This window comes from Elgaria multicarinata, chromosome 5, assembly GCF_023053635.1.
Source record: "Elgaria multicarinata webbii isolate HBS135686 ecotype San Diego chromosome 5, rElgMul1.1.pri, whole genome shotgun sequence".
Lineage (NCBI taxonomy): Eukaryota > Metazoa > Chordata > Lepidosauria > Squamata > Anguidae > Elgaria > Elgaria multicarinata.
In genome coordinates this window covers 40891142-40916488 of record NC_086175.1, presented here as the reverse complement: position 1 = coordinate 40916488, position 25347 = coordinate 40891142, and the positions used below count along the sequence as shown (strand labels likewise).

The window sequence follows — 25347 nt, the reverse complement described above, 5'->3', positions numbered from 1 at the left end:
GCCTTTTGTTCTGTCAGATGAAAACAACTAATTCCCAAGGAAAACTCTAATTTGCATCTCATTTCCTGAAGGCCTACAGGAACAAAACAAAAAAAAAAATGGGAGAGGGACGTCTGATACGGCAGAGAGTAGAACAATATCTGTGACACTCCCAATTTGCTGTGTTGATTTCTGCAGTTTATTAAGAGAGAAAATATAGTGACTTACGAAACCATTAAAAAAAACCTTTCCTCATTTCTTGACATAAATGCACTATTCACCATTTGAACATTCTCCAAGCATTTTTAAATACATTAATCTTTACGATGTCACTCTGGATTTATGAATTGAGGCAACTGAAATGATCTGTTTGCACAAAACTCACACAAGGGGACTTACACTAGAGCTTTTTCTTTTTCTTTGATCAGAAGATCCCCATACCATTTCAGAAGCTTCTTTTAAAACTTTCGGTAAATTAGACATAATTTGCAATGCAATAGGGGGAACTGCTGTCCAAGAAAAACAAGATTAAAGCCCCTTTGTATTCAGAGATTTCCTTTTACTGTTCTTTTGGACCAACCACTGGCTAGGGCAAATCTACACAGGAATAACCCCTGTGGAAAACCTACTTTGTTATATCACTACAACTACATTAGCAATTATTACCTCTACGGCTGCTTTAGAACCAACATTCCACCTATCTTCTGATATTTCTTACAGCTTGCTTATGAAGATATCATGGAGCAATGTCAAAAACAACAACAACTGAAAAAGTGAAGATATGAGTGTTCTTGACTTGCCTGTTGAATGATGTTAAACAATTGAAAAGGCAAGTAGTCATCCTGCTCCAATAATAAGATCCACATTTAGAAGCCAACAAAGAGCTTCTTCAGATGAGTATTTTATCGCACGCTCATGACTGGCCTCTCACGGATCTTTGTAGGTCATGTTCCTCCTGCACATCATCCACTGGTCTTCTGCTCCTTCCGCCATTTTTTCATTGTAAAACAATCCTCCCAAAAAGGGACTCTTCTGGGCTATAGCGACATTTGTCACTAGTTCCTGCCGTCTGCAAAAGTTTCGCTATAAAACGCCCATTAGAGTATATTGTCCCACTAGACTGAGTGAGCCACGTAGTTGCTTTGCTTCCTGCTCTCTTCCCCCGTGTAATTGCAGCTCGTTGCAGAAGCAGAAGAGATGCAGCTTCAGAGTCAACCATAAGAGAATACGATTTTCCCCCATCTGAAAGAACTCCAAGACACACATTCCCTCCGTATGAACATTCCCTCCGTGTGAACATATGAAGGCACATTCACATCACAATGTTCATCTGGTCCCAACTGAATTGACTGGATGGTGATGGGCATCCTCATCCAAGTGCACAACTAGTTAGCTAATGCACAATTTCAGCTAGATTTAGTTCTATATATCTATATTTGGTGGCAGCAGCAGAATTTCACACTGAGAGCCAGTAGTGTCATGTAGTTGTTAGAGTGTTGGATTGGGGAGGCCTGGGTTCAAGCCCCACTCAGTTATGATGCTAACTGGGTGATTTTGGGCCAGTCACTTGACTATCAGCCAGTCACTGTCACTAACAACCTAAAGGTTGTTGTGAGGAAAAAATAAGGAGGGAGAGGATCACCTTGGAGGAAAAGGCGGATATAAATGTAAAAATAAAATATGTTTCTACAGAAATGTTCTGATAATCCAAGAGCACCCACAGTTCAAAGAATCAAGAACTTTAGCACTGATTTTACTTCCCAAGTGACGGTAGCTGAAAACTAAGGGCATCTTCAGACGGGGCATTTTCTCCTACAATTTACCGCTTCTTCCTGTTCTGAACCCTTTTCAGGATTTAAATGGAGTCTTTATACAGGCAGTTTTTCTTTTGGGGACATAGAATGGGTTTAAATGGGTGTACAAGTGATGGGGTGATGCTTTAATATTAAGGGGGAAAGTAGGCATACACACATGGAACACCGTATCAGGGTTTGGATGATTTAGTTTGGATAAGGCCTGATAGAAAATTATTTAGAAATATGTTTTGATATTGTTCAATGACGTTACTCATGAGAACTTGCAACTTGGTATTGCTCAAAAGACATTAGTCATAAGCACTTGTGACATGTACTTACTGTAAATAGGAGAAGGGTCCAGGGTGAAGGACAGGTGAGGTTGCGGTTAGAAAAATAAGAGCCAGACAACCACAAGAACAGGGAACTTGACCTTTCGTTGTCATAAACAAATACATCAGAAAGGAGGAGTTTTTCAGGAGAGGATGGTCTAAATTATGAGGTGGTCCAATGGGTTTAGGAGTTTAGAAGATGTCAATAGGAGGAATTGATGTCAAATTGGGCATTTAAGGCTCAGCACAGAGGGATAAGATGTCTTCCCTTTCCTTCAGGCATGGTTTGGTCTTGCCTGGGAGAGATGGGAGTCCCTTTGTGGAAAAGAGCTCCTTCACAGAAACTGTGTTTTTCTTTGTTTGTCTACCTTTGTCTTGTTCTCCAAATCTGCCAGACTTTTGAGTATGTTCTTTTAATTTGCTTTGCTGAATGGAGGTTAGTGTGTTAACTTTCTTAAATTGTTTTAATAAATGTTTTTAAGTTATAACAATTTCATTGTGCTTGTGAATCTGAGTGAAGTCAATCATTCTGAATGTCAAATCCGGATCTTCTGTACACCTACTATAGTGAGGAATTTAAGGAGTACTGTTACAAGGTATTGCAGGAACCAGAAAATTCCTCCTACATTAGGCATTCCTGAAATACAGAGCTGCGGAGAGGCGGTCATGCGATGAAACCGCCTTGTCGGTACTGACATCAACGCTGCACAACCCACACAAAGCACGACATAGCGCGATGGATTACACGGGGAAACGGCGGTTTCATTGCATGACCGCCCAAAATACTGTATTTTCCCCATAGCAAAATAACTCACGAAAAGGGGGAGGAGATATGATTCAACAACTGCATGGCGACAGCATCATGGAACGCTTGTGGGAAAACCAGTGACCAAACCATGATGATCACATGAAAAAATGCCTGTCTGAAGACACTCTAAATTTAGGCAGGATTAGACAACAGTAACTTCTTCTCCAGCACACCATGCGAGTTTCTGCATGTATGTGTTTCTCTCATCATTTTTGTGCTTAGGTACCACTGATTGTACTAGTGTCAGCCCACTCTTAGTTTATAAAGCAATGTAATTGGGGAAGGCGATGTGTTCAATTCTATTTGTAGAGAAGATCCAGTTACTGTGATACTATTATAGCAACATCAATCATTACTAAATATTTAACCAAATAGGTTTTATTTGTCATGTTATGCATTTATAGAAGTATTTTTTTTAAAAACAAATCAACAAAAATCTATGATGCGTACACATGCAGCAGCTGATGTTTATTAGTAAATAGGAACCACCAGAAAATTAGCAACTTTTGTTTGCCCTAAATAGTATGACAACTTTAAAATGAGTTTATGGCTACATTTAGGAGTATAATCTTATGCCTGTTTACTCAGAAATAGTTTAACTTACACACAAGTAGGTATGTGTAGGATTGTGATCTGAGGCTGCAATCTCATACACACTTACTGGGAATAAGCCCCATTAAATAGTGATTAAACAAGCATCTTTTTTGGGGAACCAAGCGTAGTTCCATTGTTTGGAAAGATTTTGCAGCTAGTTGTGTTTCCAATAAAAATACTCTGCTTTTAGTTAGTAAAGCATTAAAACTGAAGGTAGATCTCATTCTAAAGGATTTGATATATCATGTTACTAGTGAATTTGAAGTTGGCAGGTTCTCATTAAACAAACCCACTACAGGTGACATGTCATGTGGCTGAAGACCAGGGAAATTGGAAGACATCTTTAACCAAGTCAATTCTCAGTATGTATGTTAAAGTGACACTTATGCTCACATGAATACTGCAGAGGTAAAGGCAACCATGATCCATTTTAATTAAAAAGTTTTTCATTATCACAAAACTAGAAAGTGCAAGTATAAAAACATTTTCAGAAAAAGGAAGTGGTTACTTAAACAGGTTTACATATTTTATACAATAAATGCTTCAAAGGGTGTATAGTTAACATATCAAAAGGCACCAATTCTTTGAAACAGTTACAATATATGTTCACTGAATACTTCTGTACTACACCATTTATAACTCAAATGAAAACTGTTATATGGCACAGTGATCTTTGGTACAGCACTTGAAATGCATGCAACATGGCCATAGGTACATAGTTTTTAAGTGCATATAAATAGCTGCTTAAAAGAAAAGTCCATTTAAATATATTAATGCAACAGCTACCTACAGTACAGTATGCAATACTGATTATACAGTTTAATATACTTTTTCTTTGTTAAGCAGTGGTCAGTTTTCAAGTTAGCTTGCATTAAGAAAAAAAGGGGGGGATCCAAGTTTCCTCGTAAAGAATTGTGAACAGTTTCTTCTTATATCTTCAGTTTCACATAAAGCCAGAGCTGAAACAGAAAAAGTTGTATTAGTTTTGCCTTTCTCTCCAGAAAGCAAATGTGTTTTACAATATTAAAACTTCCATTTTTAAGAAACCCATGCTTATTTTGATAAATACCAAATGAATGAAATCCTAAATTGACTTAAATGTAGAGAAATATTAAATGGTACAGACTTTCCTAGACTGTACCTCTTAGACTACACATAAGGGTTCATATGTTCAATACTTCCTTCATCCAAAAGGCAACTGCACAAGAAAAACAAGTATGTTAGGTAGAAATGGTTTAGTGTAGCATTCTCCCTGATATGCTAACTTTCCAGATGAAGGGAGAATAAACCCCACCAGAAGTCCAAAGTGGTATATTCCAGAAAGGGCTGTGTCATGTGCATTTTCTTTACAATTAAATCAATTTTAATAAACAATTCTCTCCATTCCCCCACTCAAATCTGAGTAAGTCTTTAATCTGACATTCTTAAAATCATAGATGCTGGTTAGTATCGAGAACTGTATCAATTATGCTCTATACTTCCTTTTAAAAAATTGCATTCCTTTTAATACAGAACAAAAATTATAATTTACAATAGAGAAAAGAAAATGATCGTACATTATAATACTGCTAGCACAACAGGAATTAGCAGTTCCTGAAATAAGGGTGCTCCGCTGACTTGCCCCATTCCTGAAATGAGCACTGCTGCTCATTTCCATGCTTATTTCAGGAATCGCTAGTTCCTGTTGCACTAACAGTTTCACTAGCACAACAGGACTGACAGAGGAGCAGCAGCAGCAGCATAGGATAGTACCCAAAGTACTTCATTCCAGCAATGTAGGGAAAAAATAGTTCTCCATTTAGTGTCCTTTTTCCTAATAAAATTTGATAATCTCAGATATTTTTCATATTCCCTTGAAAAAGTTATTAACAGGAGAAGTCTTATTTTTCCACTGGATCACATCCAAGTAGCACATAAAAGTTTTAAGAGCTTTGTTTTCCCCCGTTTCAGAACTCATAAGCAACACATAATTTAAATTAGAGATATAACATGTTATCTTTGACCTTCCACCAAGGACAATATCACCAAATATGGATAAAGCTACTGGCTGTAACTTGCATGGTTTAACTTTACACATTTTTTTTAAATTCATAAAGGGTCAAATAATATTAGATTAGTTTTTTGTTTTTACAATGCCTTTAACAGCATAATCCTATACTTGTCTCCTCAGATGTTCATTGAACTTAAGGCAGCAAGTTCAGTACCATCCAGACACTGATCAGACCCAAATCTGCTTTAGCAAGGTGACTCCAGAACGTGCCTTTTTAATTGACTGGTCATTAGTACTTTTTGTGGCTGAATTAAATGCACAATTTACTGCTTACCAAGAAGATAAAATGTTTAACTGTTTACCATGCAACCCTACATCCCACACATCCCCGATGTGGATGACTGGAGGGTAATAGGGTGTCACACTGATACCTCTCTGCTAGTGGGCCGTGGGATTCTGCTGGTGGGTCACAGACACTCCAGGGATGGGCCAAAGCCAGCTTTGTAGCTGCTGGATCCAAAGCGGCTCCATTATTCCCTGGAGAGGGACCCCCTGATACACCAAGTCATAAGCTAGAGTAGGGAAAGTAACTCTGTTGGATTAATGGGAGAGAAAACTTTAAAAACTCCACTATGCCAGGGGAGAACTAGAAAAGGAATACCATCTGGTGGCCAGCATGACTCATAGTTCCTTCCCTGGCACCCAGAACCCCACTCAGGATTGCTCTTCCCCAAAACTATTGTCAGAATTTTAGGACAGATTTGCAGTGTTAAATTTAATATGCAATTATATCTTATAGTAATCCCACAGAGTGCAGCAGCTGCCAGATCCCATTTCACAATACACATTTTAGTTTTTTATAATTCTGTAATATCTTTTGTGATGTCTAGAAATCCACAAAGGCAATTGTGAGTTTCTTTAATCCTAAACACCCTGCAAGAATGAAAGACATTGTGAACATATGGATCTATTTTCTATGACTTTCCATGAAAACTAACATACCCTAACCACATAACATTTGTTAACTGCTTCCAAATACTATTGCTGTCATTTCCTGTTAGTCATTCTGTCCCTTTCTAACTTCTCTCTCTCTCTCTCTTCCTGTATATTCACAACTTCCTGATCTCTGACATCAAAGCACAGGAGCTCAAGCCGAAAACCTGGATCCCTTTGAGGGGGAAAAATAAAAAGAAGTTCTCATCAAAATGCCTGATAAGGTCAGCAAGTTTGATTTTAAACATTTTTTAAAAAAAATTATTGGCTTTCATATTTGTAACATGAATAATACACTGCTTAAATAATTTGTCTAAACTGAACAGTTTACCCTATGCAAATCCTAAACTCTTCTGGAATTAATTACTTACTTCTTCCGATCCTTATCTTTTTTTAAACCCACAGTGGGTGTAGGGGGCAGCATCCTCCCTTGAAGAATGTCTGAGGCAGCCTTTCTTTTATTGAATGCAAGCATTTCAGCTTCCAGAATCTTTCTTTTCTCCTCCACTTTCATCCTCTCTTCTTGATGAAGATGTTTCAAGTGTTCAAACTTCACTTGTAGCTGAAATCAAGCAAAAAAAAAAAAAGTCACTTCTGCCACAAGGTGGTAGCCTAGCGCTTAGCCTAGCATCCCCAGGGATCACATGGTAAAATACAAAGATGGATTTCCTAAATAAGCATCTGTTTTGTATTTTGAGTAATTAATTTGTCCATTCTCATACAAAAGTGCACAAAAAACATTTTACAAGACCAAATGCCTTATAATTAAATCCTTTTTTTGGGGGGGGGGGACAAATTTGGAGAAGAGTTTTCATTAAGCTTTTCAAAAGAAATATCACCTTCTAGGGAATATCCCATACTCAGCCTCCCATTTCATAGTAAATAGAGGACAGGTCCAATGCTCTGCAAGTCAAACAACATGGATTTCTGCCTTGATCATTACATCTTTCAATATACAGATGGCATTTTGTCCATAAGCTGGACAGCAAACTGGGGCTGCCAACAGACAAAACAATAGTTTCTGCATACCCAGAAGCTTTTCCCAATATGTAAGAACATATTAGTTTCTATATTGTTTTAAAATGTCAAAAAAACCACGCCAACAGTTTGTCATTAATTGAGCATCTTTATTGTCCTCCAAGAGATACAGAACGCTGAGACAGTTGAATGCTGGTTGTGGTTGTTTTTAAAAAAGGGGAAGGAACAGAGGAGAGAAGAACTGATCTACTTAATCCCTTTGTAGTATCCTGGAGTGGGAGATTAGATGATTCATTCTTTTAGGGTGCGGGGAGAGGAATTGGCCTGCTTGAGCACATAACAGGTTGTGGTATCAGGAAGTGGGGGAATTAGGGCTGGGAGATCTTTCCAGCCCTAATAAACCTCTGCTCCCACAAGTCCTGGATGCTCTATGATTCGAAGAGGTGGGCGCTACTTAAAAAGAGTCAAGGCTGGCAGGTTGTATTAGGATTGGACTAAAAGCGCTTCTTCTGATCATAATTAATCCACCTGAAAGAACAAAGTGTATAGCTTCCAGGAATAGTAGGGACTGGAAATAAGCAGGGAACTTGTGCTGGAAGGTTCAGACCCCTCCACCCCCCGAATTCCCTACTCTCCCCAAATAGCATAGGGTGCTACCACTGAGTCTGAATAGTACCAGTCTGGACTGTTTTAAGAAACCACACGAACAGCAGTGCATTCACTTAACCTTGAACATTTAGCAGTCAGTTCCATAGGTCAATTGTGTGAATTTCTGCAGTGCTGACATTTAGGTCAAGCAAGAAGCCACTCATCTCACCCTACAGCTAGTGGCTGTGTGTGTGCCCCAACTATTTATTAAGACCCACACATCATACAATGCCATGTTCACCCCCAAACCTTGTAATCTATATTGACAATAAAGCTCTTTCACATTAACATTTCAATTTCCATAACCATAACATATAGATTAAGCCTTTGAACAACTTTACAAAATGTGATCTCAAAACTAACCTCTTTGGAGGGCCGTATGATAACTCTTGACTCAATTTGACAAAAACATCTGCAGCACACTACGGACATAAATGTTCTCCTATTTGTACACACCAAGAGTCTTGCAGAGCTTAAGTGAAGCTTTTCTCAGGGCATCAAATCTAAGTACATCTCCTACAAGGCCTCTGCCTTGCCATTTCAGCAACTGGGGTACATAGCTATACTGCTTCTATTACTGGAAGTGGCACATAGCCATCAGGGCTAGTAACCTTAGGGGATAAAAAGAAATCACAGAATGGAATAAAAGATGATTCCTCCTGTGTGGAGTTGGTATAGCAAAAAGGTAAAAGGAGAACAGGGAGTAAATGTATATGCAGGCAAAGTTTTTGCTGCGGAAGAGACAAGCCACTGTTTTGTTTAAAAGCAGATTGTCTCTTTAGCAGTGAAAACTGGGACAGCAGAAACAACAAGCAATGCGGTAGCTGTGCATGTGATTTTCTCCAGCATATTCATTTGCTGGCCAACCTATTCTGTCTTTTTCTTAAATACACATTTTATTCTGTTTAAGCTACCACAACCACCAGATCGCAAACAAAGTAGGAAAGAGGTACACTTACTTCTCGCTCCGCTTCTTTCAGCAGTGCTTCTTTCTCTTTGACCCTTTGCACAAACATTTGCCTCATCTCTTCTTCTTTCTGCTGTAATTCACCAAGGAATTCATGCCGCTTAGCTTCATACGTTGCCTGTAGACTGAGGACCAAATCATGTAAACAGCCTTCAACATTTATAAGAGGCAACAGCAACAGAATTCCTATTCCCAAGTACACATTTTATTTATATGTTTTATCAAATCCTATCCTTAATTAGAGTTCAATCTTTTCAATACAGGTTTTTTTTTTAAAAAAAGGCAGGTCATTTGATCTAAATCTTAATAGGAAAAATACAGACACATTCTCCACCAAGCAAGTTTGCAGTTCTGAGGACAATTAATGAGATGACAGCACAGATTATTCCAGTTGTTACACGATTTCATATTTGGTCTCAATGAAAAAAATCCAGCACCTTTGAAAAGCTTCATTTGAGATGTTCTCTCACCTGTAATAGTTGCAAGGAAACTGACAGTCTCTTATGTAAACAACGGGAACTTTAGGAACTATGCAAGGTCAGACTGCCATGTGCAAATGACCAGATCTGACACTTACACACCATAAATACAGAGTTCATTACATGCTATCAGTTGTGGGAATCAAGAATTATTTTCCAATTTCGGTGTCCCGACACCCTGAATTAGTCATCACACCTTAAATATTGCTTTTTAAAGAAACTACCGTATTAGAGCTTTCATCACATGTATTCAATTTCATAAAGTGACTAAAAAGATCACCTTGGACTAATAAAAGCCTGCCAAATAAAAAGCATGGCTCACCAAAGCAAGCCCAGGAGAACACAGAGACAATAGAATACATCACGGGCAGTTGCACCCATCTAGCCTTCAAGCAGCTGAAAACAATTACAGAGATACTCACGAGAAAATCCAAAATCGACAATGAAAGTTGCATGATGCAATTTTCAGAATTGCTTGATTTTGGCATAAAGTATGCTTTTTAAAAAGTTTTACGGAATTTTGTTTTTATGCAGTCTTCTCCACTTTCCAGATGGGTTGGACTACAACTCCCACTGCCCCATCCATAAGTCAATTGAGCGTGCTAGGTGGGGATGATGGAATTGTAGTCCAACACATCTGGAAGACACCAGGTTGGGGAAGGCTGTATCAGAATGTAGTTAGTGGGTATTATGTATATAGGCATGACTGAAGGCCAAAAGGATGAAGCAGGCCGCCATGCAAGGCATAAAATACCACACAGGCAGCCGTCTGGCATGGCTCATTTGGAATCTCTCTCCAGTTTTAAAAGAGCTTCACTAACTTCCTGTACATTTCCAGGCACAATTCTAAGTGCTGGTGTTAACCTATAAGGCTGAGATAGCCTCAGAAAAAGAAATGTTTCTAAAAATGAATTGTTACACAAAAGTAACATATATACAATATACTTGACCATTTATTTATTTATTTATTTAAGGATTTTTATGCCGCCATTCAGCCAAAAAAGGCTCTCATGGAGGCTTACAAAAGTATTTCTTGACAGTCCCTGCCCACAGGCTTACAATCTAAAAGACATGACACAAAAGGAAAGGGGATTGGGAGGGAGGAGGAGGGCTACTACTACCATTTGTAGTAGGCCCACACATATGACAATCAATATACACAAAACATATTACAGATGTATAGCTGTTTGCCTAATGTCTCCATTCCTGTGGTCCCTCAATCTCCTTCTGAAGCAGAAAATTACAGAACACAGAGATATTCACATCAGGCCAACATCACATGCAACACTGTAGGTGGAGTAGAGGGAATATGTGCCATCTGTTACCTTACCAGGCCTACAGTATTTCCTTGTGGCAACTCCACTAAGAAGAAACATGCAGCAATAATGGCCCCGTTCAGACAACACGCTAAACCATGCTGCTTAACCACAAAATGGTTAATGGAATATGCATTCCCTTATGCATTTTGTGGTTAAGCAGCATGGTTTAGCATGTTGTCTGAGTGGGGCCAATATCAAATAGAAGGCAGGGCAACCAATTAAGCAAGGCAGAGCGGGCAAGTGTAAACTGCCTGGGCGCCTGAGGGATTTCATTCTTAAGCCTTGATCCTAAATGCCCCTTACTTGGAAATAAGTCCCAGTGACTGAAATGGAACTAAATTCTGATCTAATTAGTTGGGATCGAAGTGTTAAGTAGTAAGAGGTTCACAAGCGTGTTGAGCCTCTGAAGGGAACCTTACCTTGGCAGATGGCTTTTAAGAACAAACTCAGCTTAACAGTGCAAATAATATATATCAGAGAAAATCCAATTCTGTTTAAAATGTGTGTACTTGGACACCACGTAACAGGACAGCCTACATCACCTGATGGCTCTTATGTACTCACTGGAATTATTGTGACATTTCTAAGACTCTAGACCTGATGCCCTTTTGTATCCAGGGCTGAAATTTTCTCCTCGTTTATATGGCTTTCCAATATTCCTCTCTTCTGGACATGCCAGTTTAGAACCTCTTCTCTGATTTATAAAGGAGAGCATTTAAGCCCCTTCTCAGAAATGTCCTTCCTTTCTGACCTGCTTGATAACCTCTTAGCTGCTCTCTCTACAAAGTCACTCTCCAGTAAAGAGAATCAGGCAAACAACAAACTTGCTGAGCTTAAAGTTGAAAAAAGATGAAAGCAGATTCCAATCACACTGTAATAAATTCAATGGCAACACATGGAGCTTTTCAAGTCTTTCACTCATGGCATCTATTAATGAGCAAAGGCACCTTTTCATTTAGAAAGTATTTTAACCTGCTTATTTTAAAGCACCCAGGTGTTAAGATGCTATTGCTTCTTTTATACCACAACTACTTCACCATAAGGTAGGATCACTTTTCCTGCAGATGGTTGAGTTCAATGACGGTCACATTTTTCTCCCAAATCTGGCTGCTGCATGCTCACCATCTCATTTCTTCCCTTTTTCACTATCCAGCCAAGCGGCATCTAGATGCACACAGACTGACCCAGCCCTTTGTGGATCTGCACCCATTGCTTTTTGGGCAGCTTTTTGGACAGTCAGACATCCTTGCTCAGAGAATCAAGCTCAGGAACAACGGGTTGTCCATGCGGCATGCTGACTGGCTGGCCCTTGTGGCTCTTACACAGCCATGCCCCCACTAAATAAGTGTTTAAGCAGATGAATGCCATCCTTTGGCATGTTTAAAAGGGGGTGCAGGGCAGCCTGCTTGAAGCAAAGGAGGGGGGAAGAAGAGGGCCCAAAATCAGTGCTGTATTCAGAACCGCATTTATATGTTTTTAGAAGAGAGGGAATAAAACTCATCCCAGAGCTGGGAGGGATGGGGACAGGACACTCCCAGTTCCAGTAGGAAAGTACATCTGTACACACACCCTGGAAGGATAGCTTCACATCATCACCATCTTAGTTCAACAGGTAACAAAACAGGAGCATCCTTCCAGATGGTGCTTCTTTTGTCCGTACTGATCTTACCAATTCTCCTTCACAGACAGGCAAGCTCACGGTCAGTGAGAGCCAGTGTGGTATAGTGGCTAAAGTGTCGGACTGGGAGTCGGGAGATCCGGGTTCTAGTCCCCACTCAGCCATGGAAACCTACTAGGTGACTTTAGGCCAGTCACAGACTCTCAGACCAACCCACTTCACAGGGTTGTTGTGAGGATAAAGTGGAGAGGAGGAGGATTATGTATGCCGCCTTGGGTTCCTCGGAGGAAAAAAGGCAGGATATAAATGCAATAATACATACATACATTCGGTCAACTTCCCTAACCCTTTTCTTACAGAACTATTACACCTTCTATCCTCACAAGGCATGTTCTATTGTAGATGTTAAAAGTTAATACTGCAACAACTGCTGTACATAAAATCTGCTTTGATGCCAGCTGACATCTCAGACATTTCTATCGACCCTCAATGAGGAAGACAAAAGTAAAAATAATTAGAATTTAAGAACACAGGAAGTTGCCTTCTACCAGGTCAGATTATTAGTCTACTTCGCCCGACCAACAGCCAGTGGCTCTTCAGGGTGTTAGGCAGAGGATTTTCTATTGCCTGCTACCTCATTCTTTTTTACTGGAGATGCCATTGAACCTAGCATATGCAAAGCAGCTGCTCGGCCTCTGAGCCAGCATCTCCTCCACATATTTGTAACATGCTGCTTTAGGACCAGTTGAGGACATTTTGATTTGCACTTAAGGTGATTCATGTATTGCTCAATTAATCAGTACTGGGACTCTGTCATTTTCAGTTCATGTAAGGCCGTGCTATCACTTTCTAAAAGGCAAAAAAAAATTATATAAATTATCCATATACCTAATACCATAATTCAACCATGCTACACTATAATGCTACATACCTTTCTCTACGAGTCGACTTTTGCCTATCTTGGACCCTAAAAACAAAGGTGTAGAGCCATCAAGTTCTGTTACTGTCTAAAGAACCTAACAGTGCAACCCAATATGTGTCTATTCAAAAGTGAATCCCACTGAGTTCAGTGGGGCTTACTCATACGATATTTTGAACAGGAGTGCACCTTAATTTTATTTTATATTTACTCACCCAAGGATATGGAGTATTTGGTGCCATCCAAGTTCTAAAATTTACAAATTTCTAAAAGTTAGAAGAATTATAACTTTTCTTACAGGAATATAACTTTGACATGATCCTTTATACTACTTCAGGTTTGTTCATAGCACTTACCAATACAACATATAAAAATATTCCTGTAAGGTTTATGTGTATGAGGACCTCAATATTTAAATACTGTTGCTTTGGGGGCAATATGTTTCACTGGACAGCTCTCTCCCAGAGAATGCGCTGGTTTGCACAACACAACAGCCAACTGTGGGGTTAATTTTCCTGCAGGGATTGTCATGTCGTGCCTGGCACCCACAGGCACCATTTATATATGGTACCTATTGTCCCTCAGCTTGCCATGGCTTGTGCAAATCCAGGCAACAGGGGTTGCTTAAGGGTTAGAGAACCCTTAAAATAATCCAAAACAAGACACAGTGGCCTGTTGTGTCATGCAAATTATGTCAATGAAATACATATTTCATGTGGTAGCTTTTCAGATCAGGTTTTAGACACATCAGCTTTCTTCAGCACTGAGGCAAAACCTTTTCTTTTTAGTCATGTAGTGCCTTAAATATCAGTAAGAGGCACCACCTGCCTAGTGAGTCAGACATAGACCCCAATGGTTCATCATCTTGAGGTAGTCACTATATCCCAGCCTAGCATACTTGAAGAGGGGTTATGATAATAAATGGCGGGGCAGGAGATTATGACTTTCTGAGCTCTTGTGAGAAAGTACAGGATAAAAAGATGCACACACATACACCAATATTTCCTTGAGGAAAGAGCACCATAGACACAGGAAGGCAGAGGGAGAGGATGTACCTCCCATCCCATTAGCTTTTGAAGATGGTTTCCAAAGTTATTATTTTACTATGTATAACGCTGACACAATTGAGTTTCATAACTAATGTTATGCTGATAGATGGCAGCCTCCGAAATCAGAGGCTGCAGACTAACCTAATCCAGGGCGACTGGAACATGGAGATGATCCTTGCCTCTGTGCTCCGGCTGTCCTGCTTTTTTGCTAGATGGGCAATTTTGCCTGTCTAGCCACGGCACTTTGAAGTGTGAGGGAAAGAGGCTGAGGCAAGCATAGGAAGCTGTGTAAGGCAGCTTCTCCAGTCTCTTCTCCCTGTCCAAGACTGCCACCTTTTCCCCATCTCCATGCTCAGGTTTCCAAACACAGAAAGCTAGCCAGCACGGTTCTCTCCATGCCAGCTAAGACGAGAAAAGGATCCAGAAAACCAAACTATCTCATGGCCACCCCCATGCGCTGCCTAAGGGCCACAGGATTGCTCTCTGAGTAACTTTTGGTACTTAATATGCAATTAAATATGTATTTGCTGTATTAAATTTTTTCACTGGATGCTCCTGGATTATTCTTCAACTACTTTCTAGAAAAAATCCAGCTTCTTATATATTTTGATGTAATTGCATATAAATGTTAATCACATTAGAAACAGTTTCAAAATTCTCTTGAGATATTTTTCAACAGAGAAACTATTCTAATTTTGAATCTTTTGCAAGTATATAAATATAATGGTGAATTCCCTAAAAACTGAAGCCCTATTAATAAAAATAGTTAATTAGCACAGGCCAGGGCGAGGAGGGAAAGTCTTAACGCCACAGATATTTGAGATGAATACAGAAACCAGTTAAAAGCAAAATGAGCTTCAAATTTGGGAACCTAGATAATATCTTGTATCTTTGTCTGTCAGCACAAATTAATATCTTATTTCCAGCTCAAAATTTTTTAATTACCCCATCCTTAAGACTGCTTCAGGGAAATATTTACAAAAGTCAACTTGGCAACTGAATCCTTTCCCAAACATAGCCCTGAGAAGCTGTTGTCCTTCCTTTAAGGCAGGGATGAGGAATGTTCAGGTGTCTGTGGGGCATTTCTGTATCCCAGAGTCCCAGCACAGGCTGCAGTTCATGGGGCACCCAGGAAAAAACCCTGAAATCACCAGTTTCCTGTCAAAATTCAGCGGTAAACCACTGGTTGCATTCGGACAATGCAATATTCAACAATGAAGTAAAGATCAACTTGACAGTTTATGTAATCAACTGCGGTGTGGGTTAGGATCAGCGTTGAGTGGACTATGGATCAGTTCAGACGACATGTTAGTCAACAGTGGACTATTTAATCAACCGTTGCTTAAATAATCCACAGTTGACTATTGTGTTGCCTGTTGGGCAAAAACCACAACACGGTTGATTGTTTCCAAAAGATAACCAATGGTTTGCCGAGTTGACTATCTGCAGAAACGTTGGTTATCGAGACATGTGGCGGGTTCCATTGATTATTTCTCCTGCTGACAGAGTCATGAAGCAAGAGCTGCAGAAACCCTGGCCCCTCTAGCCCAGTGAGGCTCCATCGACGGGGGTTATAATCCCATGCCAGCAAGTGCTTGGGGAGGCCCCATTGTGTCGTCTCTTGGTGGAGAAGTGCGATCGTGACCTCCCCACGCACTTACCAGCATGGGCACATGCCGTCCCTGAGTGGGGCGCCACCCATCACAGCACTCCACATGTTCCTAGGGACGTGCACGTCCCTTGCCATCACCACTGCCCCCAATTCATCTGGAGATAGGCTCGAGGAAATAGAAAGAGCCCCTTCTGTCCCCTCGAGCTGATCCCCAAATGGATTGTGGGGAGGGCGAAAGATGCCTCCCGCAGCAAAATGTCCAAACGCAGGAGAAACCCATCCACTGATATCGGGGTGGGGGCATGCAAGGACAAGAGCTGCTGCTGTGACGAGCAGGACAAATTCTTCCGCTTGAGGCCCACGTGTTACCCACCCCTATTTTAAGGCATGCAGTTGTGCACCCCTGTTTTAAGTATTGGAGGCAGATGATGCAAATTTCAAAGTGGACACTGCCTTACACTGAAGTTGAGCTAAGAAACAGCTGGTGGCAAACCCAGTCCCAATCCAACTTTTAGCCAACTGACTTCATGGTGCTCACCATACTAGGTGTTAATTTTCTGCCTATGTATCAAAAGCGAATGCAAGAGAGTAACTGCCACTTAAGAACTACCTCACTTTTAAAACAATACAAAACTGAAAATCAAGTTACAGGTATTGTGTTTAAAAAAATAAACCCAATGTACTTTGAGGGCTATGCAGGTCAATGGGCTCTAAGCCAGTTATTCATATATCCTGTGAAATGGATTAAGCCCGCACAAATGTTGGCTATATTGTCCCCTACATGGAAATTAAGTTGCTCAGCAACTTTAGGACACCAAATGTTTGTAATAGGCAGTTACTGAGCACAAAGATAGAGCTGATAAATTCTACAAAGATGTCTGCTGAGTTGCTTTAGGTCGTTTACTTTTCCCCACACAGTGACTAACTTTCAGTCCAAGCAGTTATTATAACTATGACTGCTGTCAAATCAGCAATCCTTTCCCTACAGGCAGCTGACTTGTTCTTAAGATTGACTAAGAACATTTTAATCACGTAGCATTGTCAGTTTCACTGGTTTCAGGCTGTGTCCCTTCGAACATAAAAACTCTTTAAAAGAAAGCAGCTCATTTAAATTAAATATGTAATCTGAACCTACTTGTAGGGCTTACTTAGCTGATACCAGGGCCTTCAAACAGTCCTTTATATTACCTTTCTTTCTTTCATTCATTCACTCCATTTCAGTCCTGCCAACACAGCCCCAGAGGATCTCTCAGGGCAGCCTTTTCAGTTTTCAACTGTCTGTTATGTGAAAAGGCTCATTCTTACATTTAGAATCTAAACTGCTACAACATTCATTTTTAAGAGTATATCTACTTTGTGATTTTCCATGGCCAGCCTTTTCATTCCGCCTGCTTTACTGCCACATTTGCAACACAGGGAAGGTGGCACCCTCCTCTTCCATCACTTCTTTTTAGCATTTAAACTCTTTTAAAGAGACATAACAGAGTCCTGTAACTATGCAAAATAAATTCTCCATGTGGCTTAATTACTAGCCTAGAACCTGCCTATTACTTTGTATCATCCAAGCTCAGAGATCTACATTTACTGTATGTACAGTGGCTGCCATTTAAGCATGAAATGTTGAACTTGCCCTTTCCAGTTCAGGCACAGGGCAAGCTGTAACTTAGTTACAGCAACTTCTAAAACAGAGTTGAAATAACCTGAGAGAGTTTTACATGGTTTGCACTGCATCTCTTTAAACTAGGGCTGTGCATTGCCTTGGGCTGAATCCCTGGAACCAAGGAAAGGCAGGCCTGCACCAGCCCTAATCAAGAGCAGTACTAGGTCAGCCCGAGGCACCCTTGGGCCAAGGCAGACCAGCACTTAAGCCATGGGAGCGCATCGCACAGATTCAGGGTGGTTCTGGGCCCTTCTCACCTGCCTACCCAGGAAAGCTAGCACAAGTCTGGCCATGAGTCCAGTTGAGTCCATTGGACTCAACGGACACACTTCCCTCTCCTTCCCCATCATCTCACTACCACTGCTGGGACTTAACTGGAAACATCCTCCTTCTGAGAGCCAGGTCACGATTTAAAGTTATTGCAGGGGCTCTCTGTTTTTAGTATATCTATGGCTAAAAACTACGACGGACGTTAAGGGGAAATGGCCTTTATGGCCGCCATAGTTTGCGGCCATAGATATACTAAAAACAAATAGCTTCTGCGATGAATTTAAATTGTGGCCTGGCTCTCAAGTGGAGGACAAGTTTCCAGGTTAAGTCCCAGTGGTGGTGAGGGGTTGGGGGGGGAGTGGTTGAGCGGGGAGTCAGGAGTCCAGTGGCGCCCAGGAACCCACAAGGCCAACGTGCTTTGGGGGGGGGTCTAGGCTTGGCTTTGGTGCCAAGGTGGGCACCCCCTGAAGCACCCAGAGTCAAATCAGGGCCATTTTGGAGGCTCATTTTCATTTGCCATTAGCTGCACGCTTCAATATCTCTCTTTCATCCATTCCTATTTTTCAAGATTTTCTGAATTTCCTTCCCTCTGTTGCATTCTTTCCATCAACTGTTTTTGTTCATGTGTGTACAATTCATGATCATCTGTGCATGTACGCAGTGCATGCTGGACACATCCCACAGCGTTTTTGAATATTCATATGTGACATCTGTATCCAGACACTATAGGTTTATTGTGGGTTAAAAGACCAGTTAACTTAATTATGAATTGGGGGTTGAATATTCAAAATGGCTGCAAAATGCACCTAGCATATGCGGTAGCCAATCGTGAGTTAATTAACCCACGATCTGCTCCCGATCTGTGTGTTCACAGTAAGAACTATCTCATGTGTGAATCAACCCGAACTCTAAGAACTGCTGAAGTCTGCACAATTGGCCAGGATGTTGAGAAATCTCCTTCCTTGGAGATTAAGTCCTAAAAGGAATCTGGAACAGCAGCTGTCTTAAGTCTTGGCAATCCTATCACTGTCCAGTCTGTAAAGAGATAACCCTTAAGGGCACCTTTCCTACTCACTGATGCATATTTATCAAGTGACTTACTTTCTTTTTTTGCACTGGGATTTCCCATCAGCACTAAAATATCTTGAACAGACCTATCTTGGTTTATCACAGATACCCATCACTATCTGCAGGGCAAAAAAAAATCTAGGCAGTAAAAAGTGATGCCAGAGACTTCCAGTCTATTCAGTAATTGCTTCAACTTTTTCTAATCTAGAAGGCCATTCACAGCACAGTTTCTGTTTCAGGTATTAGTAACAGGAGAAGAAGAACAGTAAGAGGAAAGCATAAAGGAGAAAGGTTACAGAGAACGTACTTACTTACATTAGTTGTAAAGACAAAAGAAAAGGAAAAGAGGATAGTGCACATGAAGGAAGAACTGGCACTGCCAAAAAGGACTTCTGAAAGAAATTAGAAGACATCTTAGGTATATATTCCTGACTTGAGAATACAATTAATTTGGACTATTTTAATAGAGAACAAGCCAAAGATTTGACACTCTTCAAGCTGTTCGTAGCTAAAATGCCATTTCCACTTCCGTCAGCTACTTGCCCTGTTCAAGGGAGGCAGCACTAATACTGCTGCATGACCACAGAAGGCATCAATGTGCCATCTGACACAATACGCAGCACCTGAACCACATACCCAAATGAGAGATAGCGCATACTGCTGTAATCGAAGCAGGCAACAGGTTTGCTTTGCTGCTAATCCACTGCTTTACCCCATCGCCAGATATTTCCCGGCTGAATATTTATTCTACCACAACTCTTGTTACTGCTGCTACTACCGCCATCTTATCTTTCACACCGCCTAACCATTACTGAATTAGCGGTGGCCCCATCAAACATCTATTGATCGTTCTGAATTGGACAAGAATAGATTTATTTAGTTTTTCAATCATCATTTCAAATGTTAGGTTTCTATTGGTAGCTTTAAAAGTGTTTTACTTTTCCCTACTGCTGCTGCAGGTAAGGTCTCAAAACAAAGGAGAGAGGGAACAAACAAAAACAGGCTCATTCCCCTACCTGACAGGTTTGTTTTCTGGACCTGTGTCTCGGAAACCCATCTCTTCCAATTTGCAGCGGCGGTACAGTTCGTAGTGGCGCATGTGAGTCTGTTCTCTTAGATCTTCCATATTTGTACAAATCAGCATTTCCCGGAGTTTCACAAAATCACAGTGGTTCTCGTTCTCCACTAATGAAATGAATTAAGATATTACTAGTATACCATTAGCACTTACCATGGGATGCACCCAAAACAGCACTCACACACGGGGAATTGCCTGTCCCTCTTCCCTAATGCAGACCCCAGGCTACCTGAAAAGCCTCTTCAGGCAGGGGTTATAGTGGAAAATGGGGAAATTCAGCATCAGCAACTATTTTCTTGGCTGATTTGTGCCTAATAAGATGTAAGCAATAAATATATAAATATTAATGTAACTATGTGCAGGACCAGATTCTGTCAGCATATAGCTTGGAAATTAATCATTTAGTTTTACATCAGCTAAGCACCTATGGGCGGGTTCGCACATTGCATTAAGCCACTCTGCAAATAAGCCACGGCGAGTTGTTTGATGACATTTCCAACATAAATCTGTTGTTACACTGTTATCTTTTATGATGTATTTTTGGTAGTTCTTGGTTGTTTTAACTTGATCCAGTATAGCTATTTGGAATCCTTCTGTTTCAGGAAATAACACACCCTTTCTAAGCCATCATCATCATCATCATCAACATTTCTATACCGTGCCATAGCTGAAGCTCTCTGGGCGGTTAAAAAAAATATTTCCATATAAACACTAATTAGTCAATTAAAACTCTAACAGTAGATTTAAAAAGTATACCAATGAATCAGGTCAACTCTCATTTACCTTGCACAATGCCCCAAGGATACTGGCGAGCTTTGACGGCTTTGTTTCCAATTTTTACTTCTTCCATGCTCCCCACTACAGCAAATGGCAAATGTCCCTGAGAAACAGAGAATAAATAAAAATTCACTTGCTGGGAATCAAATTAAAATCAATTACAAAATGCAGTGTGTTTAACATAACCAAATTACATAAAAGTCCTTGGCTAACAACAAGGAAGTGTCTCTGTGAAATACATAGTACAGTTGAACTCTCAGCACTCTATGGAATTATGAATTACCATTTAAAAAAAGATGAGGTAAATTTTAAGATAGAATTAATATACTTCCTGGTTTCCTGATGGCAGTCTTTACAACTAGGATAGTGCTATGTCCTGCTCAGAAGAAAGAGTCAATACCCTAGCTTATACCAGGAGAGCAGCAACCCACCCTGACAGCTAGAACTGGCACAGCAGAAAAACTCTCAACCCGTTCATTCCACCTTAACAGGAATGTATAACTGAAACACAATCCTGTCAATCCATCATTTGTTCCCAAACATTTTGGGGGGAGCACTGAGAGGCCAAAAAAATGGCAGAACAAGCTCCTGATATCGGGCATTGCTAGGCACGTAAAAGATTCAGGGACAAGATTCACAACGCAAAATTGTGCATATGCTAATTTGTATCTATATATGTAAATTTAGGATTTACATAAATTTTACAGACGGCAGAGCCAGCCAATTAATTTCTCATCTCACTTCAGATAATATATATTCTTCAATTAACCTGCTCCCCCACCCCAGATAATCCCAAATCACTAATTCTTCAATTACAATTAATTTGCAATTTCTCTGGTTGAGCTTCTATCTTTCTCCTGGAAGAAAACTGTCCCCACCTCATGCAATTAAACTTATTAACAACAATCAAAGTTTTTTCTTCTAAATTTAATTACTGGGGAGGGGGATTTGGGTGAGTGTATTCCAGCATGTGGGGTGGGGAGGGGAAAGTTAGCCTGTACTTGCTCAGCTGCAATCCCGCTTGAAAATTGCCCCCTGCACGGTAAGTGTGCTATGAAAGAAAATTTCCCTTGCCATCAATGGACACTCAGGGCACTTGGGAATAGATTCAGGCTGAAGACCAATGGAAAATGGAGTTTACCTCAGTAAAAATGCTGGAGAAAGCATGAGCACTGCCTTAAATGTCAGATAACAATGCCCCAAATTCAGACAACTGACCTGCTATGGGGGTAGCTACTGAAGAACAGAGTAAGCATTCAAAGTTAATGGGATCTAGAGACCAAAGAGGGGCTCTTGCTAAATATTAGAAAGGAGAACTCCATAAGTGCAGGACCAGTAAAGTACTTACATTCATGGTGGCATTAATTTTAGCAATGCTCTCATCATCTGTGGGAAACTGATATATCTGGACTCCGTTACTGACCAGCTCACTCATGATTTTGATCTTAAACTTCTGTAGTTCAGATTTAGAAATTGTATCTGCTTTGGCTATAACTGGAATAATATTCACCTATAAAAGAAATAAGAAATCTGAACTATTTAATATGTTGACAAAGAAGTGATATATACATACCTGTCAAACCCTGGCATGCAATCTGAATGTTTTAGATGTAAGTCAATGTCACTGAAAAGCCAAACTGCTTTTTAGACTGAGTAGCAAATTGCCTCTTCAGCAACACAAACTACTGCAGTAAAAACCTGAGCAAAAAGCTGCAGGGTTTCCATACATGTGTATAATTCATTTGGACCTTGGTCCATATTAACTAAATTAATACATTCAAAGGAGGCTTTAAAAAATTTGATCAGAAATTGTCTGAAAGCTTTACCTTTAAAGAAAGAGACAACTGGAAAAAATAGCAAGAGACCGTAGTGCTGTCATCAGGATATATATTTTAACTAAAGTATTTTTCTATTTTTTCAAAGGAAAAGGAGATTGTTTTCTGTATAACCCATTTTATATATAATCCCTTACCTAACAAAAATAACTTTCGCAAAGAGTCCCTTGCTAGCAACTGATCCTTATATGTATTCCAACAAACTGGTTATTACTATTGCTTCATTCTACAAGAGCCAATTCCTTTGCCTTCCTCATTTACAAGCCAAACAGATTTGAATACAACCTCCACTGTGAGCTGACAATATTTCTTCTAAAGAAACATTGGCAATCATAACCAAATGAAAATCTTTGATATGTGGATGAATAATGCAGAAAAGTAGCTTTCCTGTCTGTCTACATCCGGTTATTGGAGTATAATGTTGCTTTTGTACTCTATCAACAATTGTAATGTTTCCCCCCTGACTCAGCTACAAGCTCAAAAAACAAATCTGTCCTTCACACCAAATGCCTTTAAACCTGACTTTCCAGCTAATTCATGACACCTTATCCTCTGCCCTAAGAGCTTCTCTACTTGTGCTCAGTGAGCAATGCCAAGAGGAAGAGTTATGAAGATGACTGAAAAGGATGGGAGGAATTGTAGGGCATGGCTAGAAGTGAAGATGTGCTGAAGGAGAGAGCGGAAGATTGAAAAGGGACAAATCCACAAATCCAGACCTTTGCTTGACTATGACCTGTCATACTAATCATAATAATAGTATGTGATTATAACTAATAATAACTAATGTATGTGATTGGTTACAAATGCTGAGTAAGGGGTTTTTGTATCATTTTTCAGCGTCCTACTGACGAAGAACTATTGAAACAGAACTTGTAACCGGACTACTGTTTATTATATTTGACGCTTTATTACATTAGACACTTTATGAAATTATTTATTAGACGCATATTTATGAGATCATCGATTCTTGTCATGAATGTTTAATGGATGCCAACTTATTGCAGGCTTCATTATGAATGTGTGATGAACATCTTGTAAATGTTTTCTATATGCCTGTCTTTGTACATTTGTGATATCTTTTGAATTATTCGTCTATAAAACTTTCTTAGTACCTTTGTGGTTGAGTGTTATCACTCATATTGTACTATATACTATTATTATTATTATTATTATTATTATTATTATTATTTATTTATATAGCACCATCAGTGTACATGGTGCTGTACAGAGTAAAACAGTAAATAGCAAGACCCTGCCGCATAGGCTTACAATCTAAGGCTTTTTGCTTTATTCACTGCGGTTAAACAATGAACATTCTGCTAGCAATTCAGACAAACAAATTTTTACAATATCAAAACATGATCAGCAATGGCCAAATTATATGTTTATAAAACAAGCAACTGTTTTAAGATCAATTTACTTTTTTACATTATTTGTTGATGAAAGAAACTTGAATTTTTGGAAGGATAGAATTTTCTGAAGCCCAAATGGAAGCCTATCTCAAAAGGAAGATTTATGTGTTTTCTAGGTCATTAACAAGTCCACAGGGTTAATTAAATAAATAAAGATTACTCTAACATGTTCTCTATCGTTTTGCTGCCAGCTATTTGCAAATGCTGATTAGAACTGCCACCTAAAATTGCCAAGAGCCAGCCTGTTAGTGTTTAAGTAGGGGAGATTTGGCTTTAAAGCTTCACTCAGCAATAGAGCAAACTGAGTGACCTTGGGCCAGTCACTATTACTCAGGCTAACCAATTATATAGGGTTGCTGCGAGGATAAAAGCTGGGGGGTGAGGGTGGACCCTGTTCCCCACTCTGAACTACATGGATGAAGGGTGGGATAAAAGCCTAATAAAATAAATAAAAGCAGAAAAAGAAAGGTTACAAGGATTGTTTCATAAATAAGATTGTGTAAAGCAGATAATGTGAATATGTACCCTAAGGCAGGGCGTGGTTTGAAGGTACATGGTACAGCCACCTTGCTGAAACTAAGCAGGTCTGGATCTGATCAGAGCCTAGATTGGAAACCACCAAGGTGCCCTACTTGAGTCACGCAATGGAAAAAAGGCAGGATATAAATGTACCAAATAATATAAACAAAACAACTTAGTAATCTTTGCAAGGAGTGTTTGCTCAATATAACCACTGCTGGCGGCTACTGGTTAGATCCCGGTAGAATCATAGATTTATACAGTCAGATGGGACGACAATGAACACCACCTGCCCTATTTAACTGCAAACATACAGACCTAATTCTCACTAACCTGTATCTGGCCTAAAGCACTTCAGACTGCAAGGAAAGGCTTAAATGTTGGAATATACCCTTCTCACATATGGGGGGAAACTGTTGTGAGAAGCATTCATTTAATCATGTGGGGGCCCATCTGCAATCTAGTGATACAGTCCAGATACAGGTTTAGTACCTTACTTAAATCCAGACCATACAGAACATTCAGAAGAACAGGGAAGAGCCACAGCACCTGCTTTGCATGGAGAAGGTCCCAGACTCAATTTCCAGCATCTCCAGGTAGGGCTAGGAAAGAATCCTGCCTGAAAGCCTAGAGCTGCTGGTCGAGAATAC

The 25347-nt window shown here is 40.0% G+C and overlaps 1 protein-coding gene across 5 annotated transcripts in view; it reads right to left on the bottom strand.

The window, feature by feature from the left end:
- Positions 1 to 3308: 3308 nt before the first annotated feature.
- SEPTIN10 (septin 10) overlaps positions 3309 to 25347 on the bottom strand; it is a 38981-nt gene continuing 16942 nt past the window's right edge. For 2 of the 5 annotated variants that reach the window (XM_063126189.1, XM_063126188.1), the window contains exons 6-11: positions 22280 to 22441; positions 20938 to 21034; positions 20093 to 20261; positions 9075 to 9207; positions 6861 to 7051; positions 3309 to 4465 (exon numbers count right to left, since the gene is read on the bottom strand). In XM_063126189.1, coding sequence (XP_062982259.1) covers positions 4450 to 4465; positions 6861 to 7051; positions 9075 to 9207; positions 20093 to 20261; positions 20938 to 21034; positions 22280 to 22441 — 768 coding nt within the window. In that variant the 3' untranslated portion in view covers positions 3309 to 4449. Of the gene's footprint in view, positions 4466 to 4489; positions 6665 to 6860; positions 7052 to 9074; positions 9208 to 19387; positions 19469 to 20092; positions 20262 to 20937; positions 21035 to 22279; positions 22442 to 25347 lie in introns of those variants that run through there. The other 3 variants (XM_063126192.1, XM_063126190.1, XM_063126191.1) reach the window with 3 other exon arrangements.